The sequence below is a fragment of the Nyctereutes procyonoides genome, unplaced genomic scaffold (assembly GCF_905146905.1).
Source record: "Nyctereutes procyonoides isolate TBG_1078 unplaced genomic scaffold, NYPRO_anot_genome, whole genome shotgun sequence".
Lineage (NCBI taxonomy): Eukaryota > Metazoa > Chordata > Mammalia > Carnivora > Canidae > Nyctereutes > Nyctereutes procyonoides.
This window is the reverse complement of record NW_026575126.1, coordinates 7,471,739-7,491,364: the sequence shown is the minus strand read 5'-3', so window position 1 is coordinate 7,491,364 and position 19,626 is coordinate 7,471,739. Positions and strand designations below refer to the sequence as shown.

The 19,626-nt window shown below is 38.2% G+C and overlaps 1 protein-coding gene across 6 annotated transcripts in view; it reads right to left on the bottom strand.

Moving 5' to 3' along the window:
- ST6GALNAC3 (ST6 N-acetylgalactosaminide alpha-2,6-sialyltransferase 3) overlaps positions 1-19,626 on the bottom strand; it is a 509,644-nt gene that overhangs the window by 142,665 nt on the left and 347,353 nt on the right. Inside the window, exon 4 of one of the 6 annotated variants that reach the window (XM_055341436.1) lies at positions 7,719-8,470. The exons of 4 other annotated variants lie outside the window; for them this stretch is intronic. In XM_055341436.1, the coding sequence (XP_055197411.1) occupies positions 8,464-8,470 (7 nt within the window). In that variant the 3' untranslated portion in view covers positions 7,719-8,463. Of the gene's footprint in view, positions 1-7,718; positions 8,471-8,525; positions 8,600-19,626 lie in introns of those variants that run through there. One more of the 6 variants, XM_055341435.1, reaches the window with a different exon arrangement.

Below are 19,626 nucleotides of genomic sequence, written 5' to 3'. Positions count from 1 at the left end.
CAGGGTGGTATAGGCACAAGATCTAATCCAACCCTAAAAAGTTGGGGTTTCCAACTTCTTTTCTACCTTTCCAATACCGTTGCAAATTTGTATCTAGGAAAAGAAAGAGAATTCAAAGAATCAAGATGTGTATGAATACAATCAATCATTGATTTGTGGTGCAAAATCTCTCTCTTTTTTTGGTGAAGAATCATTTTCAATTCGAATTTCACACTGTGGACCAAAAATTTTTTCAAATTGTTCCCCTTAGACTTGTCACTGCTTAGAAACGTCCCATCTATGGAAGTGAACACCAATCTCTCACTTGGTGAGCACAATTTCTTACCGTACCAGAATTCTCACTTCTTCTGTTAGACCCTACATTCTGGCCAGTGTCATAATGTCTCCAGAAGTTACTTCACTGTAACTCCTACATTCATCAGCCCTGTGCCATTCCTCACTCCTGCTGCCTCTTTTCTCCCACCGGATGAGCTTGTTCCTATTTCACAAAGATAGCCGGCCGGCTATTAGTCTTGACCGCCTTCAACTTTCTTCTTCTCACCCATGGATACACATCCTTAGCTTCGTGCCTTCTTATGACCCCACCCTAGCCCCTGCCATAGAACATGAGGTACATGCATCCATCTACCGCTTCTCCAAGTTCTATCCTCCCTCATCTTCTCAGTAATACTCTTCCAACAATTAATCTCTCTCTTTTCTGTATCTTCAACCTGTCACCCTCTGAGAGCCATTTCTTTCCTCCAGCATAGAAACTAGCCATCTCTCACCTATCTGGAATCAACTTCCTAATCTCAGCCCAACATCTGACGATGATCTCATTTGCTCTCCAGTGTTCATAGCCAAGCTTCAAAAGCAGACCCAACTGGTCTTTGTATGCTCATCAAAAACCACAGCTAGGATTTACGAAGAACTTGAAAGAAAATTGGCACTGTTCTAAGCATTTTACCCACTTGAACTCATTTACTCCTCACAACAACCTGAGACAGTTCTATTTTTATTTCCATTTTGTAGAAGAGGAGATTGAGAGAGATAGAGATTTAGTGAACTGCTCACAGTCAATGGCTAATGAATGGCAGAGTTTGGGCTTCAGCTTGGGTGGTCCAATTCCAGAGCCCAAGCACTCACTCCCCAGACATTACTGACTCAACCATTCATGCTATTCAGTTCACTGCATTCTGGTTTCTGCCTTCACCACGTCCCTGAAACTGCTCCCACACAGGTCACCAAGGCCAGGTAGTTGCTAATTTCAATTGACACCTGGTGGCACGCATCTAAGGTGGCCGCCAAATTATTCACGAAAAAGAACGAAGAGGGAGACTGACAAGAAAAGAAAGGGCAGAGAATTCCTGTCCATTGTTCAGGTGGGAAGGCATAGTGGGAAACCCTGTCCTTGTCCAGTACGGCTGAAACCAGGAAAATCAATCATGTCTCCCACCCACTTACGCCTTATATACTTTAGACCAAATTTCTACCTGGAAATATCTGAAGTGTTAGTCAATTCAAATCAAATTCATAATAGGCAAGGGCTCAAATATACCTGCAAGTGATCCTGCAGATCTAGGGTTTATCTTGCTAAACATCAATTTTTGCCAGGACCACTCAACAGCTTACTCACTAGCACCTGTGCAGAACATGGGCCTGCAAAGCGCTTTGCTGTTAGAAGCATTTTATAAAACTCAGTCTTTCCATGGAAGGTCAATAGCATTGGCACGTGCAATTATTGAAAAAAAAAAAGTCCCCATTGTTAAACAAATGACCTTAATCCTATTCAAGTTAGAAAACCAGAATAGAAAGCTGTTTGAAAAAACACAGTTACAACAAGGCTTCAGAAATGATGCCAAAAGACTAAAGAATGTAAAATGAAGGGGGAATAGTTCCTGCTTAGATATTTGAATATTTTTCATTTCTATCTCATTTAGGTGGTGGACAAATGTTTATTGAATGCCAAGGACATGTATGTTGCTGTATTATGTACAGAGAGTGATCTGAGAGTCCTACTCTTCTTGGCTTTAAATGCTGGTGTTCAATATACATGCAAACTGGATGAACATTTATTCATTCATGAGGCATATGCTGATTGCCCATGATGGGTAGCTAAGTCACTGTCCTTTAAGCATCCCATTTTCTTTTTTTTTTTTTTAATTTTTTTTTATTTATTTATGACAGTCACAGAGAGAGAGAGAGAGAGAGAGAGAGAGAGAGAGAGAGAGAGAGAGGCAGAGACACAGGCAGAGGGAGAAGCAGGCTCCATGCACCAGGAGCCCGACGTGGGATTCGATCCCGGGTCTCCAGGATCGCGCCCTGGGCCAAAGGCAGGCGCTAAACCGCCGCGCCACCCAGGGATCCCAAGCATCCCATTTTCAAGGATCTTATAGATTATTAGGGGAAGAACACCATGAACAATGGTACAAAATTGGAAAAAAAATATTTTTAAACATTTGGAACAGCAAATAACATAGAGTAAGCATCTGATAACATTTATTAAATAAATAGTAAATGCTATCACATAGGCTCATGTGAAGTGTTGCAGACATTAAAAAAATAAAATCAGTGTGTATTTCATGAAGATGGCATCTGAACTGGACCTGGAAGAGAATGAGACTACCATTGACAGGTATGGAGGAAAACGTTTCAGGGCAAGGACACGGAGGCAGGAAATTAAAAAAAAAAAATATGTGACCAGTTGCTTTTGCCAGGACTGGGAGGTAAGCAGGAAGTAAGATCAGCCAAAGAGTTAGTGTTTTAATCAACAGGCAGGAAGGAACCAACAACATTATTGGGGAAGGGTAGGACAGGATTAGAGAACATTGATTGAAAACGATGTACTGATGAGGTATTAACACAGATGCAGGGAAGGAAGGAGACGAAGTCATGTTTGTCTTTGTATCAGCAACCTGCACAAGGCCTGGCTATCAGTGAGTACAGTGGACATCCGGGCCATGAGCAAACTCATCCCCACCCCATGCTCAGCCCAGTTTCTGTGGAGCTGAACGTAGTTCCAGGAGAGAACAGGCAGCCCAGGTGCTACCCTGGCCTCGGTGATGGAAACGTGACCCAGTTGGGACTAAAGAGATCAGGCCTAGAAATTTTGTCTGAACTCCTAGAGAAGAAAAGCCCTTGATCTTTTCTTCCCTCTATTGGATTTTTGGAAGCATGAGGGAAAACCCCTCTGAAAATAGAGACAATATGGGAGAAAGTGTATTTCATATTTCATAATAACATCCTTAGCTGGTTAAAACATTTTCAGCTGGAAGTTTCTCCTAACTTGCAAATGGGAAGGATCCTGATGGATACAGTAAGAATTTTATTTAATGAATAAACATATGAATGAATGATTTTTTTTTTCATGAAGAAATAGACCAGTGGGCGAGGACACCAGTCCTTGGTTAGCCAGTGTATCATATCATTTCCTGTCCCTCGATGCCAGCAGTCAATTAGTTTCACTTGGAATGCCTTTCACCCACGAGCTATGATTTATTTCTACCCAACAATATCACGATCTATGTTTTTTATCAAGTCAATTGCAAAGACTCACACTACTAGGCACACAGGACCAATGCAGTAAATCCTTTGGATTTATTGCAGAATCGAGGCTTTAGAGAGAAAACAAATCATGAAAGATTCCGTTCCTCCCCCCAGCCCCAGAAAAGTAGAGTTTCACTTCAAGTAAAAAATGATTAATACTGGAAGTATCACTCAGCTGGCCCAAATAAGCTCCTCTGGGCAAATGGTAGAGAAGCTAGAGGGGTTGTTTTCATATGTGCTCACCTAAGGCAACGGCTCCATTAATACACACACACAAAAATCAAATATCGGTCAGAACATTTCAAACTTTTTTTCATTCTAGCTTCCTACCAGCTAGTCAGAGCCACTCAGTATTCCCATGGTGGCATTACATTGCCAAGGCTTTGGCTGTTGTGAAATAAAATAACTGCTCTCCCCTGCCTTACCTATTGTTAAATTGGTGGGCTTTATACATCATTCATAAGCCTCCTGGTGTTATTTATTGTGAATCTCTCTTGCTCAAGTCACATTTGATCAGCATACTGAGAAACAAGTGTTCCAGCCACTAAACAAAACTTTTATAAGAAGAGAAATGATTTGAAACATGTTCTGGATTCAGCTTACCTTAATACAGTTAACTGGATTAGCTGCCAGGGATATGTCTCTTCGCGAATTATTTGATGAATTTGTGACTCTTTTCCCCAGGGTTCTAAACTGAATTCATTCAATATTTACTGAATGCCTACACTATGCAAGATACCATGCTAGGACCTGGGGCAATCTGATGTTTTGTACTCTTAGATACCATCCCTTGAATCCATAAGAAAGTAACAAAAATGTAAATGATGAGGACATGAAAAAGGAAATAGGAGGGAGTGTGTTGTGTTAGGGTGGCAATAAATAGGGAAAAAGAAGTCTTTCAACAATAGTCTTTTTTTATTAGGGGGGAAAAACATCTTTTGGTTAAGCCCCAGGCAAAATTATTGCAACATATAACCAGAGGAATTTAAACGAAACAGATGCAATAATTATCTCCTGCATAAATAACATGCTTTTATTACCTAGCTAATACTATTGTAATCATGAATAGATTACCCTTTTGTGAGGCTTTCTCATTTCCACCTCTAAGGTAGAAAAAGCAAGCGATTCTCCATGAGCAGGAAAGACTATTGGAGTTTCCTGTGTGATGAGAGAATATTTTCTTCTCTGCCTCCCTTTCTCCCTTCCTTTCTTCCTGTCTTCCTTCCTTCTTTTCTCCATTTTATAAATATTTACTCAATTCCACTAAAAAGCTAAGGAGAAATTTCCATAGTGTTTGCTATTACCAAATCATATTGATCAGAAATCCCTTCTCATGACTGACTACACTGGGTCATCATACTCTGGACCTGATTCACCATGGTCCCTTGACTTCAAATGAGAGGAGTCTAGATCCTCAAGCCTTACAAGCAAAGATTACTTTTTTTTTTTTTTTTTTTTTTTTGGTAAAAGTGTAATGAATGGGAACAAAACTATGAGGAACTCCCCATTTGGGGTGGTGGAAGGTCGTGGCCTGGAGAGTTTACATCATTTCATTAACTACAAGGCTGGTGTGTTCAGTGGTGAGGAGGCTGACAGATTTGGGGGCTAATCTCCCTTGATATAGTCATTTAAAAATGCAACATTGTCCTTCTGCAGGGTGTTCCATTTAGTAAGAGTCAATGCTAAAGGAATTTTTGTTTCTTACCACATGAATCCAAAGGCTAACATCAGAATCTTCAATGTGCCCTGAATAGCTATTTAAGTCATAGGCATTAAAGCATCCAGGATAAAAGCTTCAGCTAGTTGATAAGTGAGGGTCTCAAGTACTGTTACTTTCATTTTCTCGAGATTGTATAAACCCAAGAACTTTCACAAATGGGCACTTTGAACTAAACCCATCCTTACTCTCTCTGCCTACTGTTGTCGAACTGGATGGAAGGAGGCCAGTCAGGAAAGGAGCCAGGGAGGGAAGGAGGAAGGAAGAAAGAATTGATTGATTCTGGTATATATAACACCCTAATTTTAGCAAAAAAAAAAAAAAAAAAAAAAAAAAAAAAAAAATCAGGAAAAAAAAAGAAAATATGAAAGTGTCAGCAAGAACTTGCATATACATAAATACCAATATTTGGCATTTCAACGCAAGCTACTCACTGGTGGAGTTACATAAAAAGCAAATGACCTTATCTGAACACCGCTGTATACTTTTTGTCACTTGCTGCAATCAAAATGCACTTTATTTTATTTCATTTTATCTTAATTCATGTTACATCTTTCTAAAAATTATTTCAGGCATCAGTTCAATTACCTAATAAATTCAACTTAAAAAACAACTTTTACAAATGACTTTTCCCTAAATTAGGGAGGGAAAAAAATGAAAGAATATGGGCAAGAATAGAGAATTAATTGTCCACTATCCCATTGTTCAGATAACCAGTATTGACAAGTCTACATCTTTTAAATTTCTTTTTTCTTCCGAGTAAGAGTGTAAAACTTGGAGTAACGCCCAATGCATAGTTTTGTATCTCATTTTTTTTATATCCTTTTACTACAGGCATTTACTCAGATTAACATGTATTTTTCTACTTTACTTTCAATGTCCATTCAATCGTCTATCTTATGACTCCAGCATGCTTTACTTAACCAGTTCTCTGTTGTTGGGTATCTAGGTTATTTCTAACAGGCCTTTGGCTACATATATTTTTAGGTCTGATTCAAGCCTGGGAGGGATGTTTCCATATTTTCTTTTTTGTCCTAAGATTCTTTGGGATAGAGCTTATTTACCTTACTCATATAAAGACACCTCACTTCACGGCCACAAGCTACGCTGTTGCAACACGTTAAAGGAAATGACTTCTGTCTAAATGATCTGATGAGACGTTCTTACTCCAGGCACCAACATTAAAAAATTCAAAACAGAATAAGGATAGGAGGTTTTATTATTACAGAAAAAAGCCTAACTCTTTTGTTTATCTGCTTGGTTTCTCTTTTGCATACGTTTGATTATCTAAATGCCAGTTTTCCAAATCTTAACGCTTTCAGTCCTCAAAGGATAACATTTAACAGCTACAATATTTTTAGCAAAGTTCAAATTTAAAACAAAAAAGCAAATAAAACTTTCCCTTGATATTAATCTTCATAGTCAAGTAATTTTTAGATTCTAATTATTGTTACACGCAAAACACCATTGTAACACTAAAATAAAATTTAAAACCTAAATCTGGACACATTTTACTAAATTCCATTCCTTCATAAGCATGCAATAATTTTATACCCTCATAATGAAAATTTTTTCTCTGAGCCTCAATATCATAAAATTTTTCATGTTACCAATTAGACTTCATGTATATAACCCTGACAGATATTTTTAAAACTGACCAGAAAAGTCTCCATTGTTGAGTACTTGGGTTGTTTCTAATCATTCACTAATATAAAAAATTCTGCAATGAACATCCTAGCTTTTGTTTCTCTTCTTGTAAATGATTTCCTTATGCTAAATTCCCAGAAGTGTAAATATAGCATCAAAGGATATGGACATTTTTATGCGTGCTGAAAGCCTTTCTGAAGCGTTTACATTGCTACCAGTAGGATATGAGTTTAGTAGTTTCACCAGTATTTTACCAGCAGTGACTGCTACACTTTAAAAATGATTTCTATTTTGACAGATGTAAAATGGTAACTGCTTATGGTTTTTAGTCTATGTATTTCTGTGGGTTGCTCTCAAGAACCCCGGGGTGCTATGTATAGGATGCTCCTTGGCACCATGTGCGAAGTAGTAGTCAGAATAAACAGATACATAAATAAAATGGGTCACTCCAGAGCAATTTCTGTTCATTGAGACCTCTCTCCTCTTCTAAATAAAAGATGATCTAGGAAGTTGATGTAAGTTTGTATCTCCTTATGTCTTAGACTGTGTCATCACCACAGTGATTTAACCCAACTATCTGAAACTGAAGGTTGGTTTTTCAGGAGACTAACAATATTCAACTTAGACTTATTTGATATTAGGGCTATTACAAACCATGACAGGGAGAAATGTTTGTTACGACACAATTTATTTTTATACGAGCATCCTTTATACCAAGAGTCATAAAGCATTTTACAGTGATGCATAAGCTAATGGTCCTTGTAGAATGCTGATTTTTCGATGTTTATTTAACTTGTGATGAAAAATTGGTTGTTTTATTTTCTGGCAGGTAACAGCTGACTTCCCAACAACTGTGTTCAAGAAAATAATCCCAGAGGTTAGGAAAGACCAGAGACCTGGATCATCACGATTTACCCTTTCTCAGTGCCTCACACAGGACTGCGGAAATGCAACGTGGTGAAAACAGAGGAGAAGGAAAAAACATTAAGAAAAAGCAACAACAACCCTCACCAACAGAGAAAATCTGTCAACCAAGTAATATTTTTTCATAAAAGAAGTGAAAACCACTCTCCTGTCTTTCCCCAGGAAGTGCGCAGCTCCTCAGCTCAGTGTAGGGCTGATATGACATTTAAATGATAAAGTAAGACAATTTGAAGTTCACCATATCAAACACAGCAACGGCTCCCCAAGGAACGAGAAAGAAGAATCAATGGCTGTACTGTTGGATGCTTTAGGCCTGTGGTATTATTTTCATAAATTAAATTTATAACTGGCTGGCTGGCTTTCTTTTGCCTTTTATTGAAGTCAAAACATCATAACTCCCCATCGAGATGGTACTGACAGTTTTCGGATAGACTTGTTGGCTTTCTCTTTTCTTTTAGCCCAAGTCCCTCATCCGAATGCAGAAAATCTGGGAAGTGCTTGCTTCCAAGGGAATAAAGTGTAGGGGAGGACTCTTCTAAAACCACAGTGAAGTGACTCAGCCAGTCAATGGGAAAGTCTTTATTCTCCAAGGACACAAGTTCAAAATCTGGAGCCAGGAGAAAGCCTCATCAGGTCACAGGGTGAGTCAGTCAACATCTAAAAGGCAGAAAATTCAATGTTTGATTGTTATTCACTTGAGGGTTCTCCAGGTCCTTTGTTAAGATGTGGTTCATTTATTCTTTCTCCCTCTCCATCAAACTTCATGCTCTCTCTACTCTTGTACCGCTGGAAGGGAAGGAGATGAATCCCAGTCAGATTTTTTGTTTTTTTTTGCAATTTATAGAATGCCTGATTAAAAAATATATATTTAGGGGCACCTGAGTCAACTGACTGCCTTCTGCTCAGTTCAAGATCCCGGAGTCCTGGGATGGAGCCCTCCCTACACTGGGCTCCACACTCGGTGAGGAATCTGCTTGTCCCTCTCCTTCTGCCTCTCCCTCTGCTTGTGTTCTCTCTCTCTCTCTCTCTCTCTCTCTCTCCCCCCCCTCTCTCTTTCTGTGTTTCTCAAATAAATAAAATAAATCTTAAAAAAATATAAAAGCTTTGATGAAATCAAACATGATGGCAAATGTGACCTTTGCAAAGTTAATGGCACAAAGAGGCTTTTGAGAGATGAAACAATGGAAAGAACACTTGAGTCACATGGGACTGAGTTCAAATCTCTGTTCTGAAGCTAGCTGTGCAACCCTGGACAAGTCACCTATCCTCTTCAACTCTTGGCTTCTCTGTCTATAAAATGGAATTAGGAGCTGCCTCACAGAGTAATTGCAATGATTAAGTAAGATGATAATTTAAAGATTCCAGTACAATGCCTGTAGAGTACAATGCCTGGCAGACAGCAGGCAATGAGTAAGTGGCCACTGATTCTGCTATTGCTGTTGCCAGGGGTTTAAATAATTAGCTCATTCTTTTACCATCTTCCCTGAGAGTAGATAGCAACACTCAACTAGGACTCACAAGGGGCGGCGGGGGGGAGGTTGTGGCAAATTTGTTAGCAAGATGGTGAGTTCTCTTGCTCTCCTGCAAGACCCTTCCTCCCAGGAAACTCACCGCAAAGCCTAATGAAGCAGGGAATTAACAATGAAGGCTATGACCATTACATGGGTCGTGATCAGCATCACCCACAATGACAAATATTTATTGAGCTTTTCAAAGGTATCAATTGGATAGAGATAAAATATATTTGTAGGAACCAGAGGTTGTGGTTTTAAATACCTTTCCATATTGATTAATAAGATGACTTCCTGGAAACAGATATAAAAAATAAATAAGTCTCTTGAAATTGTTTCAGCTGTGTGTGTCAGAAACTTAGCTAAGGAATTAAGTTGAAAGAATGAAAAGGTCTTAAAGAAGATGTTTAGAATCAAAGTAGTGCTCAGTCAAGCTACAGAGTGCTGAAAGGATAACTTAGGAAGTGTGGGCGTGGTGTGGCAAAGCCATGATAGATAGTGCTATAGGCCATGATGGATAGTGCTGGGCAACAGTTGGTGGGGGGAGGGCTGGAGGAACATGAGGAGGGGGAGGGGGTCACTAGGAACATAGAAATAGCTGTATGGAGAGGGCATCTGAAAGAAGGTGTAATTTTGGCAAGGGCAATAAACGCAGCCTAGAGTGAACTTGCAAGGAGGTATCTGGGAGAAAAAAATACTCCAACCTCACTCTCCTCCTTCCTACTGGTCTTCTGCTAGTACTCCCACTGGCTAAGCACAACCAAAGTCCAGGGAGCTAGAGAGCTGTTGGCTGTCATCTCTAGAGGTCAACCTCCAGGACAGAGAGCAAGGCGAACGGTATAGAGTGGCTCCGGGGGTGGGGGGTAGGGGCAGCAAATGGAAGATCTTTAGCCTACCCACAGACCCAGGTAAGATGAAAGCAAATCCTAGAGTAGGAAGGCAGCTAGACCAGACAGTTCTTTAGAACAGGGATTGCGTCTTGCTTGCTTTTGTACCTGGTTGTCCCACAAGTGCCTAGCTCAGAATAAGCACTCAACAAATATTTGTTTTAGGAAGAGCAGTATTGCTTGGACATTCACTTCAATATTAGATTTTTAAAGAATATTTTCAATTTGCCACTAAAACGATCAAAAGCTTGTCTCTGCAGAGTCACAGAGAAACATGAAAATAGACAAAGTGACAAAAGTTTGGCACGTGAAGTCAAAACTGTCTTATCTCCAATGATCTGTGCAAGGCAGCTCTGCACATGAATGCATTCCACAGCAAAGTTAGGCTCCTTCACAGCAAGTTCAAGTTTAAATCCTATATTAACACTATTGACTGATATAAATGGAGCCTCCACAATTTACCTAAAGGAGTGTTGCTTTCAGGTAAACAATTGGAGGAGCAAATGTAAAGAAGAGTACAAAATGGAGTAAGTCTGCAAATTTAAAGGTAAGCTTCCACTATAAGAAAACTTAAAAAAAGTTTACGCTTTTTCCTATTAAAATTATCTATAGTATTTTTGCTTTTGATCAGATGATGTTAAAATAGTTGTCCTGGGATTAAATTTCCTAAACCTTGGCCATGTTTTTATGTTTTTATTTAGATTCTAGTTAATTAACATGCAGTGTGAAATATTAGTTCCAGGTGTACAATATAGTGATTCAACACTTCTATACAGCACCCAGTGCTCATCACAAGTGCCCTCCTAATTCCCATCACCTATTTAGCCCCTCCCCCTACCCACCTCCCTTCTAGTAACCATCAGTTTGTTCCCTATAGTTATGAGCCTGTTTGTTGGTTTGCCCCTCTCTTTCTCTTTTTTCTCCCTTTGCTCATTTGTTGCGTTTCCTAAATTCCACATATTAGTGAAATTGTATGGTTACTTGTCCTTCTATGACTGACTTATTTTGCTTAGCATATACTCTCTAGGTCCATCCATGTTGTTGTAAATGGCAAGATTTCATTCTTCTTTATGGCTTTCTTATTCCATGGTGTATATGTGTGTATATATATATATATACACATATATATATATATACATATATATATGTATATATATATACCATAGCTTCTTTATCCATTCATCAATGTACAGATACTTAGGCTCTTTCCATAATTTCGCTATTGTAGATAATGCTGCTAAAGACATAGGGGTGCACGTTATCCCTTTGAATTAGTATTTTAGTATTCTTTGGATAAATACTTAGTAGTGTGATTGCTGGTCATAGGGTAGCTCTATTTTTCACTTTTGGGGCACTTCCATGCTGTTCTCCAGAGTGGCTGCACCAGTTTGCATTCCCACCAACAGTGCGAGAAGGTTCCGCTTTCTCCACATCCTTGCCAACATCTGTTGTTTCCCGTGTTTTTGATTTTAGCCTTTCTGACAGGTGTGAGGTGATATCTCACTGTAGTTTTGATGTGCATTTCCCTGCCGATGAGTGATGTTGAGCATCTTTTCATGTGTCTGTTGGCTATCTGGATGTCTTCTTTAGAAAAATGTCTGTTCATACCTTCTGCCCATTTTTAATTGGATTATTTGTTTTTTGGGGGTGTTGAGTTTTAGAAGTTCTTTAAATATGTTGGACACTAACTGTTTATCAGATATATCATTTGGAAATATCTTCTCCCATTCTATAGGTTGCTTTTCAGTTTTATTGATTGTTTCCTTTGTTGTACAGAAGCTTTTTATTTTGATGTAGTCCCAATAGTTTATTTTTGATTTTGCTTTCCTTGCCTCAGGACACAAATCTAGAAAGGAGTTGCTATAGCCTATGCCAAAGAAGTTACTGCCTGTGTTCTCTTCTAGGATTTTTGTGGTTTCAGGTCTCACATTTAGGTCTTTAATCCATTTTTGAATTTATTTTTGTGTGTGCTGTAAGCCAGTGGTCCAGTTTCATTCTTTTGCATGTAGCTGTCCAGTTTCCCCAACACCATTTGTTGAAGAGACATTTTTTCCCCATTGCATATTCTTTCCTCCTTTGTTGAAGATGAGTTGACCATGTAGTGTGGATCCGTGTATGAGTTTTCTATTCTGTTCCATTGATCTATGCATCCGTTTTTGTGTTTTAGTTTTAACCTTGGCCATATTTTTACAAAAGCTGACTAAAAGGAAAACTTCAGGAGCTGTTTTTTTTTTTTTTAATTTTATCTTTAAGTAATATCTACACCCAATGTGAGGCTCGGACATACAACCCTGAGATCAAGAGTCATATGCTCTACCAATTGAGCCAGCCAGGTGACCCTTCAGAATTATGTAAGTAGGACAAGGGATGTTTGACCACAAGTCAAACACTAGGATGTCATTTAGGACAGTGTACTTCAAACAGTAGCAATATACCTCACCTAGTAATCTAGTACACACTCAGATGTATATTGCATCACAATGTAAAATGTTTTTCTTAACGTAGATAGTGGTTAAACATTTTGAAATACACTGCCTTAAATGCCAATATGCATTTGCTCTGCTTAAAACATGCCTTAATATATGATAGTTAATCAGTACTATTGATATATATGTATTCCCTATTTACCCATCCATCTAAAACAAATACTGTGTCTTTCTATGTGTCATGCATACTGATAAGCTGTATTCTTTTGTAGTCTGTTTTTTTTTTTTGCTTTTAAAAAAAGTGCTGACTGCCACCTACTAAATTGATTTCAAGACCCACTAATGGGTAGAGACCTATAGTTTTAAAAGGCCTGATTTGGTTTAGCTCATATATAAATGCCATTTGTGGAAAATAAGAAAACACAAGTCTGCCTAAAAAATGAAATGATAGGGAGTGAATAAACTGAGGAGAAAAACAAGAGGTAATTTATCCAGAGCCTATGGAGATGGCTGGGCCAATTTTATATTACGAGTTGCAAGACTGAGAGCAGAAAACAATCTATTAATTCAGTTCCATACATTAATTTCCCCCTATTAATTCAATCATTCATTCCACAAACTTTTGAGTTCCTGCTCTGTGTTGTCCAGAGATAAAAGACACAGTGCCTATGCTCATCAGAAGTTCATGATCTGGGAAGATAGAGACAAGTATAGAGATAATTACCATATGGATGGCAACAGTTGCTCTAGATACACAGGGTGCCGAGGAAAAGGAGGCAGTGGGGTCAGCCCACCTGGAAAAGTCAGGTGCACTGCCTAGGGGAAGCCATGCTCAAGACATGCTAGGTACCTTTAAGAAGCTGTCCAGCTTGCATTTTCAGGGTTGCAGTCAGGGTAACCCAGCTCTGTATCTTTATTCTGCCTTTATGATCTCAGTGACTTTGAACAACCTTCTGAGCCTCACTCCTTCCACCTGTAAAATGAAAGAGCAATACCACACACCTAGCAGGGTTACAGGAAGGATTAAGTGGGATTATATCCAATAAGGTGCCAAGCACAGAAAACAAGAATCCAACAGTATCATTGTCAACATCAAGAGCTTCATTCTTTTTTCTTCTCAACGTTGGTAGCAAGAGCTTCCTTGCAAAATGGTATCCTGACTTTGAAGCTGGGTCTCCTGAACTTGTCACAAGGTTGGGAGATGCTCATGCTAGGACAGAGACCACAGCCTGAAGTCTTTAGAGAAGAAGGACCAGGAATAAAGGCTCCAGCATGATGCACTTTTGGTCTGGAGTTTTTTTTTTTCCTGAGCTTTAATACTGTTGTCTGAAGTGTTTAATTGTGTAATTTTAAATATTTTGATGTTTTTGAGGCTTAAGGGCACAGGATATAATTAATTAGAGATGAAATGTAAGATAAGGAAGGAAGCGCTATCAAACTCCAAAGTCTGCCATGGGCAACCACCAGGAGAGAAACTACTTAAATATAAAACACAGCTTATTAAAGTTGTACTAAGATTCAAATGATAACTGATCACTGATCACCATGTGTTTTGCATAGTTAGAGAATTCCATGGAGGGTATGAATTACGAGCAGATACAGAGGTTTATAAAGAACAATTTTGTAGGTGAGAAGAAAAAAGCAGAACCATATTAAATAAGACAATGACCAATCTTGACTGTCAAGATTCAATTTCCACTTCCAGTTTTCCTAAGTTAGATCTTTTTGTGCTATGATCTTACTTCAATAAATAAGACATTCAGATAAAATGATTGTATTACTTCCACTCATCCTACTCAAAGTCCACAGAAGCCTAATCTAACCACTGCAAAATCTGCTACCGTTCCTTCTCTTATCCATCAACCCAAAAAGCTTAAACAAAATCAGAAATTCTGAGTCTCCCACCTAGTGATTCTAAAAAAAAAAAAAAAAAAAAAAAAATCACCCACATTATCAGGCTGTTTCCATTGAGAATGATTTTAGTGATGTGAAGAAGAAAAGTAAATGCTCTTTAAAAGACTCTGTTTCTATATTAAATCAAATAAATAAAAGATAACAGGATGCTGGTTAGGGTTATAATCTTGTTACTGCGTAGAGCAATCGCTAATGCAAATGAAAAATAATAGAGTCAGGCCCGTTCAGCAATTGTCTTTGACAGCAATGCAGACTCCTAGAAACCCTCAGTGATCAAACTTCAGATGCAATAGTGAGATTTGGTTCCACGGTGTCTCATTTATTTGTTGCAATCAAAGATTGGCTTACTTCTTGACAGATGGAGCCAGAGGACCAATGATCAAAGGGAAATTAATGAGAAAGGGACTTCTTAGTGAATCGGGGACAAAAAACTTAGCAAAATGTATCACTGAGACTTTTTCAAATTGTGTGATTTCTAATACAATGACTGATCAGCAGCTTCCATTTGTCTCAAGTTTTATGCTTAAAACATCATGGCACAAAGACAAACAACCCAATTAAAATAATGGGCAAAAGATGTGACATGTCTCCAAAAAAAGATATATAAATGGCCAATGAGCACATGAAAAGATGCTCAATGTCATTATTCATTATGGACATGCAAACCCAAACTACAGTGAGATGCCACCTCACATAGATTAGGATGGCTATTAAAAAAAAAAAGAAGAAAGAAAGAAAAAAAAAGAAAAAAGAAAAGAAAAGAATATGTGTCTGCAAGGATATACAGAAATTGGAACCCTCAAACACGGCCAGTAGGAATGTACAATACTGCAGTCACTGTAGAAAACAATTTGGCAGTCCTTCAATAAATTAAACATAGAACTATCGTATGACCTAGCAATACCATTCCTAGGTATATACCCCAAAGAATTGAAAACTGGTGTGTGAGCAAAGAGATCTTTTTTTAAAAAAAAAGTTCATAGCAGCACTATTCACCACAGCCAAAAGCTGAAAACAATTCAAACGTCCATCAACTGATGAATGGATGAACAGAATAGAGTATCTTATTCAACCATAAAAAGGAATGAAGCACTGAGATATGCTAGAACATGGATGAATCTTGAACACAGCATGCTAAATGAAAAAGAGCCAGACACAAAAAGGCCATATAACCATATGATTCTATTTATAGGAAATATCTAGAATAAGCAATTTCATAGAGATAGAAAACAGTAAGTGATTGCCAGGGGCTGGGGGAGGAATAGAGAGCAACCATTTAATGGGAATGGCTCTTCCTCTGGGGTGATGGAATGGTCTGAAACTAGACAGTAGTGATGGGTGCACAACATTGTTAATATACTAAATAGCAGTAAATTGTACACTTTAAAATGGTTACAATGGTAAATTTTATGCAATGTGTATTTTAACACACATACACACACACACACACACACTCATGGCAATTTCAGAAGTTTTTAATAGAACTGAGGGAAGTGCTTACGGGTAGCAATATGTCTGAAAGGGCTCTAGAAGCTCTGCATCAAAATTGTGTTTGCTAAACAGGAATATGGTTTTTCATTTAGACTGGGTATTTACATAGAATGCCTGAGAGGAGACTGGTGGAGATCAAAGAAGGGGAAAACTTCTGGGAACCACCCCATATACCACCAATATTAAAACAGAAGTGGCCAGTTTTTCCATTCTAAAGTAATCATTATGGGATACTACTCCTTGCAGTGGACACAGAAAATAAATCAGACTTTGTGTACTCAACAAAGTTCACATTTTGTTATCTCTATTTATTTAAGCAAACATGGCCTATAATTTCTGCTCCCAGTGTCACCACTTTTCTCCCCTGCGATATAGAAACACTGCTAATTTTCTTCTCCGCTCCCCTGGCATTTTTTATTATTTTGAGTAGCAACAGGGAGCAAGCATGTTTACATAAATGTAATAAGCTACTCCCCTCAGCAGCCCACAATCAATTTCATTCTTTCCCCATATTTCTCTATTAGACAGTGATGCTTTATTGTCTAAGGGTACTATTTTAATTTGCCAGCCCATCTTGAATTCAAGTTTCAAAGCAAGAAAATGGAAGGAACTACATTCCTCAGAGCTGATGGCTTACAGGTTGTTTCGGTACAACTTAAGCATAGGTATGTGCGCTCCCAGGGATATTTACCAACATGCTAGGAGGTATATAAATCCCAGAAATAATATGGTACATCTTTCTGAACTGTCAGTTTCACTCCATGATAAGGGATCTAAGAACATTACTTTTATATTAAAACAGATACATTATGGAAGAAGATGCAATATCTACATGTATTTTTAAGATTATACAAGACTTAAAAGAAATTGCTTACTAGCTTCCAGCTTCTGCAGGGGCAAGTTCATTCTCCTCAGCCTTCAGGAATATGTAAAAGCACTTTGTAAACTACAGAAGTGTAGCACTGGGCATGCCAGTGGAAAAGTATGAGAGCCCCCTCTAGTAGCACACTGAGAAGTCAGTCTTGTTGCAGAATTATATTGTTCTTTATATTGAATTTGCAAAGTGTTTTTACATACATAATTGATCCCATCCTTACGATGTCCCCGTGAGGTTTATATTTTTTATAGAAAGGTAAGGTGGCTCTGAAAACTTAAGCAATTTTTCATTTATAGGGTTAGAAACAGTCAGACTAAGAATCCAAGATACACTCGAAAAGGCAAAGCAAAATGGCAAGCTAAGAGAGAGAGATACAGTACTGATTCAAAGTCTGTACTTAGAGAATCCTGATGCAGCTGCACTCCTCTCCCAGAAAAGAGGCAAAGAATTCTCCAGTGTAATTGAAACAAAGAGAATGGTAGGAATAATGGAAAGTGGGGATGAAACCTTGTGGCTGAAAACCCTGAGTCTGCATACTGAATGGGGTGATCCTCAGCCTCCTGGCAATCACATTGTGTCCCCAGGTGACTGGAGTGTTTTCTGGAGATGTTGAGTATCTCCCTAAAGTAAAATCTACATATACAAATTAGGAGTCCTCCCAAAAAAGCTGGCTCAGCAAGATCAAGCTACAGTGAACACAAAACCCTCCATGCAATACACAACTTTCAATCAGCCTTAATTCTTTGTATTATTTTTTTTAATTTTTTTTTATTTATTTATGATAGTCACAGAGAGAGAGAGAGAGAGGCAGAGACACAGGCAGAGGGAGAAGCAGGCTCCATGCACCGGGAGCCCGACGTGGGATTCGATCCTGGGTCTCCAGGATCGCGCCCTGGGCCAAAGGCAGGCGCCAAACCGCTGCGCCACCCAGGGATCCCTCTTTGTATTATTCTTAAATATAAATCAGCAGCAGAGGTTGCCATAAATTGAGGAAAGCTTACAAAATAAAAGCCAAAAATCAAAACAATCAGAAAAAAGGAAATAATAAAAAACAATATGCATATATAATATGTGCAGGAACTGAAGAAAATGTAATGACATCATGTAAATAAGAAAAAAACATTGCATCTGTAAAACAAGAACAGGTAGCTAGAAAACAGAAACAATTGAGAATGCAAAAGAACTCTTGAAAATGAAATTTTTAAAAAAGATTTTATGTATTTATTCATGAGAGACACAGAGAGGGAGAGGCATAGGGAGAGGGAGACCAGGCTCCCTGTGGGGAGCTTGATGTGGGAGTCGATCCCAGGACCCTGGGATCATGCCCTAGGCTGAAGGCAGATGCTCATTCACTGAACCACCAAGGTGTCCCTGAAAATGAAAATTTTAATAGCTGAATATTTAAAACCTAGTAATTCGAATGTACATTTAAGTGAATCTGCCAGAAAGCAGAAAAAAGAACAAAGAGGTAAAAGGTAAAAAGAAATCTAGAGCATAAACCTACATCTAGTACAAAATTAATAGAAGTTCCAGAAAAAGAACCAAAAAAATGGATAGTATGAAATTATCAAAGAAATAATTCAAGAAAATTTCCCAGAGCAGAACAAATTGGAGTCTCCATATTCCAATTGCTTCCCGAAGCCTCAGTACAATCCACTTAAAAAAACCCAAACATAAGCATAACACACTAATATAACTCCAGAGATGAATATAAATTTTTAAGTTTCTAATGAGAAAAAAACAGGTCAGGCACAAGGAAGGAAAAAAATGAAAATCGTATCAGACCTCCCAACTAGAAAATGATGGAACAGTTCTTACAAAATTCTTAGGGAAAGGACCTCCCAGTTAATTTCTATATGCAATCAAACTACCAATCCAGCGTGAAGGTAGAATGAAGACTGTTCCAGACAAAAATGCAAAAAAAACCTTATCTTTTTAATCCACTCTTTCTTAGGAAGCTTCTGGAAGATCTGATTTAACAAAATGAGGACACTAACCGAGAAAGAGGAAGAAAAGGATCCAGGAGCGAGCATCCAACAACAAATGTCACATGGGGATCCTGTAATGACAATCATAGCCCTCTAGGACAATCTGTCCAGACGTGGCATAGTGTTTGCATATTAGGGGGGGCAAAATGACATGCATATGGACATGTGGATGGATTATTTAGAAAACTGTGTCAGTGAGAATACTAAGGAACTAAAATCATCCAAAAAAAAAAAAGTTTTTCAAGAAAAGAAATGTAACCATGGCATACTTCTTGGCTTTGCAATGAGTAACAGTCATACAGTTTTAAATATTGAATTTTTGCAATTACTAAAAATTATGAAAAAGCCGTATTAGAAGAATGGGTAAAGAACATATGTGGGGATGTGAGGGAGATGAATTCTCAACTGCCAGCCCAGGAATTTCATAGCAAATGTCTAAACCCAAGACATCAGAGAAGTAAATGTATGTTATTTAGAGACATGGGTATATATGTGCTGCTGAAGTGGGCACTAGAAACACGGATATAAATAGCACCATCTAAAGGCACATGAAGGGCTTGCTTCTACAGGTAATAATGAAGTGTGGGGAGGAGTGGATGGGCTGCTATTTTTAAACAGATTTTTAAGTATATGCATGCATTAGTTTCATAAAGAATTAATTTTAAAAAGAACTCCATTCTGTACAATATTAGAGAATTAAAGAAATTTTGACATAACCA